Source organism: Mercenaria mercenaria, unplaced genomic scaffold (genome assembly GCF_021730395.1).
Source record: "Mercenaria mercenaria strain notata unplaced genomic scaffold, MADL_Memer_1 contig_2679, whole genome shotgun sequence".
In the NCBI taxonomy this organism is placed as follows: Eukaryota; Metazoa; Mollusca; class Bivalvia; order Venerida; family Veneridae; genus Mercenaria; species Mercenaria mercenaria.
Window position 1 is genome coordinate 1 of NW_026460753.1, and position 13080 is coordinate 13080.

General features: G+C 36.1%; 1 protein-coding gene across 1 annotated transcript; it reads right to left on the bottom strand.

Moving 5' to 3' along the window:
* Positions 1-425: 425 nt before the first annotated feature.
* LOC128552383 (alpha-1,2-mannosyltransferase ALG9-like) lies at positions 426-13031 on the bottom strand (the record flags this gene model as incomplete). Its single annotated transcript, XM_053533401.1, has 6 exons — positions 12929-13031; positions 10005-10075; positions 9230-9392; positions 4497-4558; positions 2515-2602; positions 426-581 (listed from the first exon to the last, which is right to left on the bottom strand). Coding segments are annotated over exons 1-6 (576 nt in total), but the record flags the coding sequence as incomplete, so codon positions are not given.
* Positions 13032-13080: the final 49 nt, after the last annotated feature.

A 13080-nucleotide genomic window follows, 5' to 3' on the forward strand; every position in this document is an offset into this window, starting at 1 on the left:
CAGTCATTTTTTTCTAAATGGCTTTGATAGACAAAAAGAGCCATAATGGCTCCAGATCCCTCATGCGAGATTCACTCCCAAACTGGTATAATTACACATACTGAAAACAAGCCCTGCCCATGAACAACCATGTTTTTTAACATAGCAAATAAGGTGAACAATCCTAGTGAAAAGGATCTCGGAAGAATTATTTGTGCCATAAAATTTAATATTTTAAAGTTCTTTTAATCAATACATAAAGAAAATTCTGAAAGAGATTATCAAAGAAAATGTTCTACCAAATTACTCTAAAATTGGATTAACAGTTCTTCATGCTTATTGGGAAAAATGACTACCACTTCAGTTCTGGTAGCCATGTTTTTTTCTGACAAATCATAATAATCTGAGCTGGTAAAAAAGTATTTCAATAGCAAATTTAGTACTACATTGGTTTTTAACAAAACTTCAATCCTTTTTAAATACAGAGCAAGTTTACCATATAGGTCTGGTCCATGATCTGTGAACACATTGTACATGACTATGTTTAAAGGAGCGATAACTAACTTTCCATAGTAATACTGGTCTATCTGCATCATTGGTAACTGAAATTTCAAAGGGAACAATGTATAACAACATCCCAGCCTGCAAACGGCATTCCTGTAGCTATAGGTAGGGATACTGGAATTTCTCGATGGTTTCAAAAAAGTAAAGGAAACTAAAATTTCATGATCAATACAACCTGTTTTAAGGTTAAGGAGGTAGGTTACCTTTATATTTATATGTGCGCATGTCCAACCGGAAGCTAACGTGACGATTTACGACGACGTTTACGACAAACTAAATGTGTTTGTATATTCATTCTTCTGAAAACAAATCATAGACCTGTCTTCGATCTGACGCTTTATGGTTTAATAATGCAGAAATAATGAATAAATTGCCGCAGAAACGCTTCAAAACAATGTTGCCTTAAAATGACGTCATTGACGTCATGACGTTACGTGTCAGTTACCGCGCAAAATTAATAGCTTTTATCTTGAAAGTACGTAATTCTGTGCATTTTCTTTATTCAAACTATTTTCAAATAACCATTATTTGCTGAAATATTTTTTATGAGTCTTTTGCTCTGAATAATAATCAATATTTTGCTTCTTTTATGTAGTTATATTGAAATGTTATGCGGAATGTAAGAAAATGGATGATGGTAACCAATGTTATTTGGAATATAGTTGGGTGAGAGGTTACTTGTTACGGTCATTTTCAAATAAAAAATCTAGCAGTTTGATTTGTAATACCTATTTTTCAGGTTCCGTTGATAATTTGTTACTTATATACTAAAACTAAGATCTAAAATTGTTCAAATTTCAGTAGAAAATTGTGGTTTCTTGAATTGAATTGATGTTACCATGGAAACGAAGCCCGTGACCTATGTATCTATATGTAAATTTCAAAAGCGTTGACACTAGTCTATTTAAGAAACACAGCTTCGGCTTTTTATTTTCATTTCAACAATATCCATGAGAATAATAGTACATGCTGAACGATTTTTCCATGAAAAATGCCAGACGAGGGGTACTGCTGTTAGTATTCTAAGCTTAGAAATTTGTTTGAATAAATGCAGATAACACGAAAATATAACTTACGTTAGAAATAATATGTTTTAAAGCTACATCAGCTAGAAAGATAATCTTATTCAATATTATTTTATAAGAAATTACGACAAAAAGCAAGATATCAGCCATTTTAAACATCTCTGTTGCCATGGTTACTTTAAACTTTAAGAAAAATAGGGTACCATGTATGATGCTTAGTATTTTGCTAATAATATTACCCAAATATTCCATGTTGGTCATTAACAAAATGGCACTGAAGCCGTCGAAAACCCCTATTTTTATACATAGTGTAAAATAAAAATGAGAGAAAATGCGTTACCATGGAAACACGAGGCCCGCGACATATACATTTTAAGCTTAAATTAGAAAGCTAACGTGCATACTAGTAAAATTATAGATTATGCTGACTTCTACGGATATAAATGAAACTAAAATACACTGAAAAGTGTTAAATATCCGTATTTTCCTTCTTCTTTCAATATGAAATACCTTTGGAGGGTCATGTTCTTCAAACCTGGATAAAAATTGAACTTGAAGGGATAGAGACAAACGACATTGAGATTTTAGCAGTTAAAACTTCATATTACACGAAATACAAAACGATGTTGCGGTTCAACTAATTTGAATTTACCCTTGTAACAAGGTAACCTACCTCCTTAAGAGGAGATGCAATGTTTAAGTATGAAAATATGGGTGTCAACTGGTGACTCATGCACTGTACTAGCAGTCAAATAATTACAAAATTTTAAAGGAAAGGAGACAGAAAAAAGAAATCAACGTAATGTACATACGGTAAGGAATATACTAGCACATGACATAATGCCTTGACTGAAATGGATTATAACAGCTGATAATAACAAATGAAATCTTAGGAATATCAAAACTGACGCTACATTACTCAAAATGTGCTGTATAAAGTACTTACCAAAAATGTAACAAGAGCCAGGAAGCACCACAATATAAACAATTTAATTTTTCTTTTCCGTAACAGGACATCAAAAGCAATTGGAACCCTGAAAATTGAAACAGTGTCCTTCTTTAATACAGCTGACAGAACTGGACGCTACAGGTTTTTATACAAGAATATAACAAACTTAACATTTTAGAACATTTCTTTCTGGCAGGAAATTTAATTCATTGTATGGACCAGAATCAAATAAGACTGACAATTAAAACCAGGTAAGACATATCTAGAAGATAATAGGTTTAACCCTTAGCCTGCTAAAATTCTAAAATGGACTGGTCCATCATTCAATTTTGGCAATACCTTTTATTATTCAAAGGGGTGTTCACTGAAAATTTACTGACTGAATAGCGAACAGTGTTGACCATGATCAGCCTGCACTTCTGTGCAGGCTGATCTTGGTCTGCACTGGTTGAAAAGATGGAATCACTTGCCACCAGCAGGCTAAAGATTAAAGATAAATGGCAACATGAAAGATCACAATTATTTGTTAAAAATTACAAAGAATACAGTCCAGGCAGCGGAGAAATAAAATTCGTTAAATATAATATTCTTCTTACATTATAATAATAAACACAGATAGGCAGATGAAAAAAAGTACACAAAAAATCAACAAATTAAAAACGAGTACAGAAATTGGCCTAAAACTGTTAAAGATACATACTAAAAGACAAATATACTACATTTAATAGTGTATTATACAATAAGAACACTGCCTGTGGATGCCAACACTTATATGTAATCTGTAAGATCTTGGAATTAGGCACTTAGCAAGACAAGAGTTATGGTTCTTGGCCTTCTAACTCATCTACTGATGATAAAGAAATGTATGAAGTTTCAAAGCTGTAGCTCTGTTAGTGAACAAAAAATTAACCAAGAAATTCCAATTTTCTAAGTAGAAAAAAGGCCACGATACTGACAAAATGGAAGCGATGGTTTTTGGCCTACTTACTCAACTAACAATGATAAACAGATGTACAAAGTTTCTAAGCTATACCTTTTATAGTTTTCAAGAAAAATGGACCTACTCAAAAATCTTAACCAACATTGATGATCAAATAATGACAATACCACTTAGATTTAAAACAAGAGCTGTCAGTGGACAGCGTGCTCGACTATTCTCAGTGCTTGATAGTATAATATAAGCAATGAGTAAAATTTTAACATTACAATAAGCCATAATTCAGTCAAAATGCTTGAAAGAGTTGCCTCCTCCTTTTTACAGACTGGGGTCATGATGGTGAACAAGTATGCAAAATATCAAAGCAATATCTCAATGGACTTTGAAAATATTTGGGGTGGTACGCAAACTTTAACATTTATTTTAAGTCGAAAAGGGGCCATAATTCAGTCAAAATGCTTGATAGAGTTGCCTCCTCCTTTTTACAGACTGGGGTCATGATGGTATACAAGTATGCAAAATATAAAAGCAATATCTTAATGGACTTTGAAAATATTTGGGGTGGTACACAAACTTTAACATTAATTCTAAGTCGAAAAGGGGCCATAATTCAGTCAAAATGCTTGATAGAGTTGCCTCCTCCTTTTTACAGACTGGGGTCATGATGGTAAACAAGAATGCAAAATATTAAAGCAATATCTCAATGGACTTTGAAAATATTTGGAGTGGTACGCAAACTTTAACATTTATTCTAAGTCGAAAAGGGGCCATAATTCAGTCAAATGCTTGATAGAGTTGCCTCCTCCTTTTTAAAGACTGAGGTCATGATGGTTTACAAGTATGCAAAATATGAAAGCAATATCTCAAAGGACTTTGAAAATATTTGGGGTGGTACGCAAACTTTAACATTTGTGTGACGCTCACGCCGTCGCCGGGGCGAGTAGGATAGCTCCCCTATTCTTCGAATAGTCGAGCTAAAAATCAGACAAATTAAATATCACATTTTTTAACTTTAAAATCAGTTAATGAAATCAAAAGGTACCCAATAATTCCAGCAAAGGGCCAACCAAGTATTGCACTGGCTGCTGTTGCCATAATAGCTACCTGGAAAATAAACAAGTTTTTGGTTGAATGCATAATTTTCAAACAAAAAGTTGGTCTACCTATGCCTATTCAATATTCTTCGCTACTGTGAACTACTGTTTCATCTAGGTTCTCACTGTTTAAGAATACAAACAAGTTCTTGGGCACAGCTAAATGAATCCTTTTTCTAACAGATTTAAATTTTTAAACAAGAGGACCATGATGGTCCTGAATTGCTCACCTCTTCCCACATGACCCAGTTTTGAGTATGACGTCGTTTTTTCTATTATTTGACATAGTGACCTAGTTTTTGAGCTCATGTGACCCAGTTTCAAACTTGACCTATATATCATCAAGATGGAACATTCAGACCAACTTTCATACAGATCCTCAGGGATCAGCCTACAAGGCGATTTGAGCGATATCGTCGCTTTAAAGTCGGCCACTTCGCCTAATTATCGCCTCCGGGCGAAATCCAAATCGCCGAGTTTTTCAGCGAGTTATTATCTGTTTACTTAAAGTTGCAAAACTTGATGCATATTCTAGATTAAATTATCGATAAATCCATAGTCAACCCCGCCTACTCGCCTGTCAAACTTCAGCCAATCGTAGCGTTAATATCTAACAGTGTCAATCAATAATATTGTAAGCCGCCGCCATTTTGAAAATTTTCAATCGGCGTGTAAAAAGCCGATAAACTTAACAAGAGCATGATTTTATGCAACAATTGTATATTATTCTTTCATTTTATTAAAGATTACTTCAAAAATTATTTCAATTACCATAATTACGGTCAATTTCTGTAAATGAATGGCTCGGCCGGGTACTGTGGATAAAAAATGATTTCGCGGACGTCAGAACTGCTGTACAAAATATTGTAAAAAGATCGCCATTAACTACGAGTTTGGTATTATTTTCGAAAAAAATAATAAATAAATAAATTAAATGTATAAATCTGAACAAGTTGGTGCAAAAATCGGGCATTATAAAAGTACAAGAATCGAAACATTAATGAAAATTTTCATGCCGTTTTGATCGTGCACCTGTTAAATTTGAGAATTTCGAACATGTAAATTTCGGATAAAAATTTAAAGGCGACTTTTTCATAGCTAAGTTTATACTTTATTTAGAAATTCATGAAAATGATAATGCAAGAATCAATTTCCTTAAATAATTACTGTTTATAAGTTACAGCTAGACCCACAGAAAGTGGATATAAATAGGCAAGAAACTGAATGCTATTCATAACTTTAACATGTCCAAAACATTGTGGAATGATACTTATTTCACTTGGGTATTGATTACATTTTACTCGGACTTTATCATAGACTTCCTGTGTAAAATCTCAAACTTTTAACTAAAATAAGGTATTAAATCGATACAATATTTCAATGAAACTTCAAAGTTTTGTTGTTTGTAGCATCATCTGGAGCATGTGCAGTGAAAAATCTTGATTTGATTTCTAAAATAGTGTGATATTTATTGCTAAAGTCACTATATGTTCATTGTAAATATACTGCGTTATACCCAAGTGGAAACTGGCAGGTACTCTAAAATGCAGCTCTCTGATTCGTCAGTTAGAACCCCTAATGTTCTGTGATGTCATGATAAAGTTATGAATGCCGATGCTTCTCCTTAAATTTCTCAACTTCTCCCTAAATTCTGTGGAGGGAGAAGTCACTTCTCCCTAAAATTTTGACCTAGGCTGATCCCTGATCCTATGAAAAATATGGTCTCTAGAGAGGTCACAAGGTTTTTCTATTATTTGACCTATTGACCTAGTTTTCGAAGGTACGTGACCCTGTTTTGAATTTTACCTAGATATCATCAAGGTGAACATTCTCACTAATTTTCATGAAGATCTCATGAAAAATATGGCCTCTAGAGAGGTCACAAGGTTTTTCTATTTTTATACCTACTGGCCTAGTTTTTGACCATACATGACCTAGTTTCAAAAATGACCTAGATATCATCAAGGTGAACATTCAGATCAATTTTCATGAAGATCCATTGAAAAATATGGCCTCTAGAGAGGTCAAAAGATTTTTCTAATTTTAGACCTACTGACCTAGTTTTTGACCGCAGTTGACCCAGTTTCAAACTTGACCTAGATATCATCAAGATGAACATTCAGACCAACTTTCATACAGATCCCATGAAAAGTATGGCCTCTAGAGAGGTCACGAGGTTTTTTTATTATTTGACCTACTGACCTAGTTTTTTTAGGCACGTGACCCAGTTTCAAACTTGACCTAGATATCATCAAGGCAGGGTTCTCGGAAACGCCGAAATCGGCGTCCCTGTACGCATAATTGGTCCCGGTATACGCGTGTTTATTGCAGCTTGGGAGTCCCCGGACGCACGTTTCTGCACTAAGACGCAATGAAAAATTAATTGATCACACAAACCTGCGAATACACAAGGTTCGACTCAAAAGCAAAATATGTGGGCGGAGTCACTCGCTTGTCACCGATAGCCACGTATAGCCAATCAGCGTTGCCAGTTTACAGTACACCGAGAGATAAGCTGCATATGTATAATTAACTTGAATGTATACATGATTGTCGGCGTGATTGCATAGGTGACAATTTCTAATTTCGGATTATGTAGTGTTTGGAGTAACTCCGATTGTTTTCTCACGTACTAATTACCAGGCAGTTTTAAAGAACTTTTTTAGAAGAAGTCATAATTAGGAATGAATGTCCGAGTAATTTTAAGATGCTGTCGATGCCAGTCTTAGTAACGTGATTATTTTTCTGCAAAATCGATGATGTTACTGATGAAGCATTTATTAATATGTTGATCATAGACATACTGTGCATTCTTAATGTATTTTAGACCGAATGTTTTAACTTTAATAAGTATTAAAATAAAAGCAGTAATTGTTCATGTATTTTCTTTTCACTGTATGTTTATATAAGTTTCCATTTTGAAATAAAAAGGTAAAGATAAAATTATCACCAGGAATTTTGTCTAACTTGATATTTTTACAAGGGGAATTTTGTCCACCTTGATAATTTCACAGGGGGATTTTGTCCAGGAAGATCAGAAACAGCAGGGGCAGGGAGGGGTGTGGGTGGGGGGGGGGGGGGGGGGGGGGGGGGGGGGGGGCGAGGTTGTGCAGGGGTGACTTTGTCCTACATTAATTTTTGACTACATTTTACCTTTTATCTCACCTTAACAATATTTGGGTGAAGAATTGTGATTACAAAATGTCTGTCGGTCTACACTTAATTTGACAGTACAATAGAGGCCTGTGTTTTGACGAAACATTTAAGTCTGTCCGTCAGTCTAGTCAGTAGTTGGGACTGCAACTTTTTCAGCTTTGGGAGTCCCAGGACTACAACTTGAAACTGCTAGTGAGAACCCTGTCAAGGTAAACATTCTGACCAATTTTCATGAAGATCCATTCAAGGGTATGGCCTCTAGAGAGGTCACAAGGTTTTTCTATTTTTAGACCTACTGACCTAGTTTTTTCCCGCACATGACTCTGTTTCGAACTTGACCTAGATATCATCAAGATAAGCATTCAGACCAACATTCATACAGATCCCATGAAAAATATGGCCTTCAGAGAGGTCACAAGGTTTTTCTATTATTTGACCTACTGACCTAGTTTTTGAGGGCACGTGACCCACTTTCGAACCTGACCTAGATATCATCAAGATAAACATTCAGACCAACTTTCATGAAGATCCATTGAAAAATATGGCCTCTAGAGAGGTCACAAGGTTTTTCTATTATTTGACCTACTGACCTAGTTTTTAAAGGCATGTGACCCAATTTTGAACTTGACCTAGATATCATCAAGGTGAACATTCTGACCAATTTTCATGAAGATCTCATGAAATATATGGCCTCTAGAGAGGTCACAAGGTTTTTCTATTTTTAGACCTACTGACCTAGTTTTTGATGGCACGTGACCCAGTTTCAAACTTGACCTAGATATCATCAAAATGAACATTCAGACCAACTTTCATATAGATCCCATGAAAAATATGGCCTTTAGAGAGGTCACAAGGTTTTTCTATTATTTGACCTACTGACCTAGTTTTTGATGGCACGTGACCCAGTTTCGAACTTGACCTAGATATCATCAAGATGAACATTCAGACCAACTTTCATACAGATCCCATGAAAAATATGGCCTTTAGAGAGGTCACAAGGTTTTTGTATTATTTGACCTACTGACCTAGTTTTTGATCGCAGTTGACCCAGTTTCGAACTTGACCTAGATATCATCAAGGTGAACATTCTGACTAATTTTCATGAAGATCTTTTGAAATATATGGCCTCTAGAGTGGTCACAAGGTTTTTCTATTTTTAGATCTACTGACCTAGTTTTTGATGGCACGTGACCCAGTTTCGAACTTGACCTAGATATCATCAAGATGAACATTCTGACCAACTTTCATAAAGATCCCATGAAAAATGTGACCTCTAGAGTGGTCACAAGCAAAAGTTTACGGACTGACGCACGCACGCACGACGGACGCTGCGCGATCACAAAAGCTCACCTTGTCACTTTGTGACAGGTGAGGTAAAAATTGGTTAAAAACTACTGTTCCTTAGTTACAAAATACAAATCAAATAATAAGGGCTAAAACTAAAGCATGACTATTAATGTTACTCAACATAGCTTCTTTTTAACAAACGTTTTAAGACAGACAAAACTTTCTGTACAAAACATACCTCATATTTTTCCAGAAACCATCCTCCGAAGCTAAGGAATGTCATATACATGCAGAAACTGCTGGGAAGATAGGCTGATGATGATATAAACATGCCGGCACTCAGTATTTGAAAACACAACATTACACGAGCCACGTTGTTTCCAAACTGCTTACATACTCCCCTATAAAACAGAGAAAAATTTCATTAGCCAGATTCAGCTGACCCTTTGAAGAACAATCCTTCTGTAAGAATTAAGACCTTTCATGAGCAATGCTGTGGGTCCCGAAGAGGTGAATTGCCTCAGAAAATGGTCTAGTTTGAAAGAAAATGAGCCGTGCCATGGGAAAACCAACATAGTGGCTTTGCGACCAGCATGGATCCAGACCAGCCTGCGCATCCGCGCAGTCTGGTCAGGATCCATGCTGTTCGCTAATAGTTTCTCTAATTTCTATAGGCTTTGAAAGCGAACAGCATGGATCCTGACCAGACTGCGCGGATGCGCAGGCTGGTCTGGATCCATGCTGGTCGCAAAGCCACTATGTTGGTTTTCTCATGGCGCGGCTCAAATGTCTTTGTAGGAAGTTATTTCCTATTAAAGATTATTATACTGTTGTTTCCAAACCACTTATTATAAATACTTCCCTACCTTTATAAAACAATTCGAAGTTCTTGAAAAAAGAATTACCGTTTGCTGAAATGTGTGGAAATCAAGGACAATTTATGTCAGTGATAAACTGATGCATCCTTTTTATATCACTTCAAGTAAACATTCAGGCAGAAAAAGAAAACTTACTTGTAAAAGTACACCTCACATAATGCACAAGCAAATGCCAACACACACCGGGTTATAAAGAACAACATCACCTGTTGCAAAAACAAACAAATTAATACTAACTGTGATAAGATTACGTGGCACACAACACTAACACCAAGTTGGATTACTGGAATAGTGATCTTATTATTTTTCTGCTAGTTTTTACCTTTAATATGGCTTTCCATAGGAATACGAAAAAATTATTAAGGTGAAGTTCTGCACTTTCAGATCAAATTGTTTTCTACTATGTAGAATCCAAATAAACTCTGACAATTTCAAAACTTCAGAATATACCAAGAACCAAATAAAACAAGAGGACCATGATGGTCCTGAATCGCTCACCTTTTCCCACATGACCCAGTTTTGACCAACTTTCATGAAGATCCCATGAAAAATGTGACCTCTAGAGTGGTCACAAGGTTTTTCTATTTTTAGACCTACTGACCTAGTTTTTGAAGGCACGTGACCCAGTTTCGAACTTGACCTAGATATCATCAAGATGAACATTCTGACCAACTTTCATAAAGATCCCATGAAAAATGTGACCTCTAGAGTGGTCACAAGGTTTTTCTATTTTTAGACCTACTGACCTAGTTTTTGACCGCACGTGACCCAGTTTCGAACTTGACCTAGATATCATCAAGATGAACATTCTGACCAACTTTCATGAAGATCCCATGAAAAATGTGACCTCTAGAGTGGTCACAAGGTTTTTCTATTTTTAGACCTACTGACCTAGTTTTTGAAGGCATGTAACCCAGTTTTGCACTTGACCTAGATATCATCAAGATGAACATTCTGACCATTTTTCATGAAGATCCCATGAAAAATGTGACCTCTAGAGTGGTCACAAGGTTTTTCTATTTTTAGACCTACTGACCTAGTTTTTGACTCCACGTGACCCAGTTTCGAACTTGACCTAGATATCATCAAGATGAACATTCTGACCAACTTTCATGAAGATCCCATGAAAAATGTGACCTCTAGAGTGGTCACAAGGTTTTTCTATTTTTAGACCTACTGACCTAGTTTTTGACCGCACGTGACCCAGTTTCGAACTTGACCTAGATATCATCAAGATGAACATTCTGACCAATTTTCATGAAGATCCCATGAAAAATGTGACCTCTAGAGTGGTCACAAGGTTTTTCTATTTTTAGACCTACTGACCTAGTTTTTGAAGGCACGTGACCCAGTTTCGAATTTGACCTAGATATCATCAAGATGAACATTCTGACCAACTTTCATAAAGATCCCATGAAAAATGTGACCTCTAGAGTGGTCACAAGGTTTTTCTATTTTTAGACCTACTGACCTAGTTTTTGACTCCACGTGACCCAGTTTCGAACTTGACCTAGATATCATCAAGATGAACATTCTGACCAACTTTCATGAAGATCCCATGAAAAATGTGACCTCTAGAGTGGTCACAAGGTTTTTCTATTTTTAGACCTAATGACCTAGTTTTTGACCACACGTGACCCAGTTTCGAACTTGACCTAGATATCATCAAGATGAACAATCTGACCAACTTTCATGAAGATCCCATGAAAAATGTGACCTCTAGAGTGGTCACAAGGTTTTTCTATTTTTAGACCTACTGACCTAGTTTTTGAACGCACGTGACCCAGTTTCGAACTTGACCTAGATATCATCAAGATGAACATTCTGACCAACTTTCATGAAGATCCCATGAAAAATGTGACCTCTAGAGTGGTCACAAGGTTTTTCTATTTTTAGACCTACTGACCTAGTTTTTGACTGCACGTGACCCAGTTTCGAACTTGACCTAGATATCATCAAGATGAACACTCTGACCAACTTTCATGAAGATCCCATGAAAAATGTGACCTCTAGAGTGGTCACAAGGTTTTTCTATTTTTAGACCTACTGACCTAGTTTTTGACTGCACGTGACCCAGTTTCGAACTTGACCTAGATATCATCAAGATGAACATTCTGACCAACTTTCATGAAGATCACATGAAAAATGTGACCTCTAGAGTGGTCACAAGCTTTTTCTATTTTTAGACCTACTGACCTAGTTTTTGACCGCACGTGACCCAGTTTCGAACTTGACCTAGATATCATCAAGATGAACATTCTGACCAATTTTCATAAAGATCCCATGAAAAATGTGACCTCTAGAGTGGTCACAAGCAAAAAGTTTACGGACGGACGGACGCACGCACGCACGGACGGACGACGGACGACGGACACTGCGCGATCACAAAAGCTCACCTTGTCACTTTGTGACAGGTGAGCTAAAAAGATAGGGATGTGTGCTTGATTTTTTGTTAGATGGATATGAAAAATTTGGATCACATACAAGTTTTCATAGTGGAAGTCTAAGGGAAAATCACAGTTTTGAAAACATTTTTGCAAATAAAATTTTTCTACCATGTAGTTTTTAATGAAACTTCTCACAGTCATAAATAAACACATGGCCTACAATATGATAAAATAAAGTGTACAGGTCTATGTGTTTGTTTTGGAGACATCTGCCCATGATTAACCCTTAGCCTGCTAAATTTCTACAATGGACTGGTCCATCATTCAATTTGGGCAATGCCATTTATTATTCGAAGGGGTGTTTACTGAAAATTTACTGACTGAATAGCGAACAATGCAGACCATGATCAGACTGCACAGATGTGCAGGCTGATCTTGGTCTGCACTGGTCGCAAAGGCAGAATTACTGCCGCCAGCAGGCAAAGGGTTAAAGAGATCTGCACATTTCAAGGATTTCATGATTTTAAGGAATGTTCTGGAATTTTTTAAGTATCAAACTTTTCATTATCATATTTTATCTTTAGTTTTAATAAATTTACTCATGCATTTCCATCAATTTATAAAATGATTTTCACTTCTAAATGCCAAATCCAGATATCAAGAGAAACTCACAGGGTTAGGTGTGGCAAACAGTCCATACAACCTCATTGGCAGCGTATGAAGCAGGAGGTAGGCGTATGAGCGTATAGCATATACTGGTGAGTATTCCCATGTCTGAAAAAACCCTTGCCAAACTCAAGTAGTGGGTCTGAAATGTAAAAAAA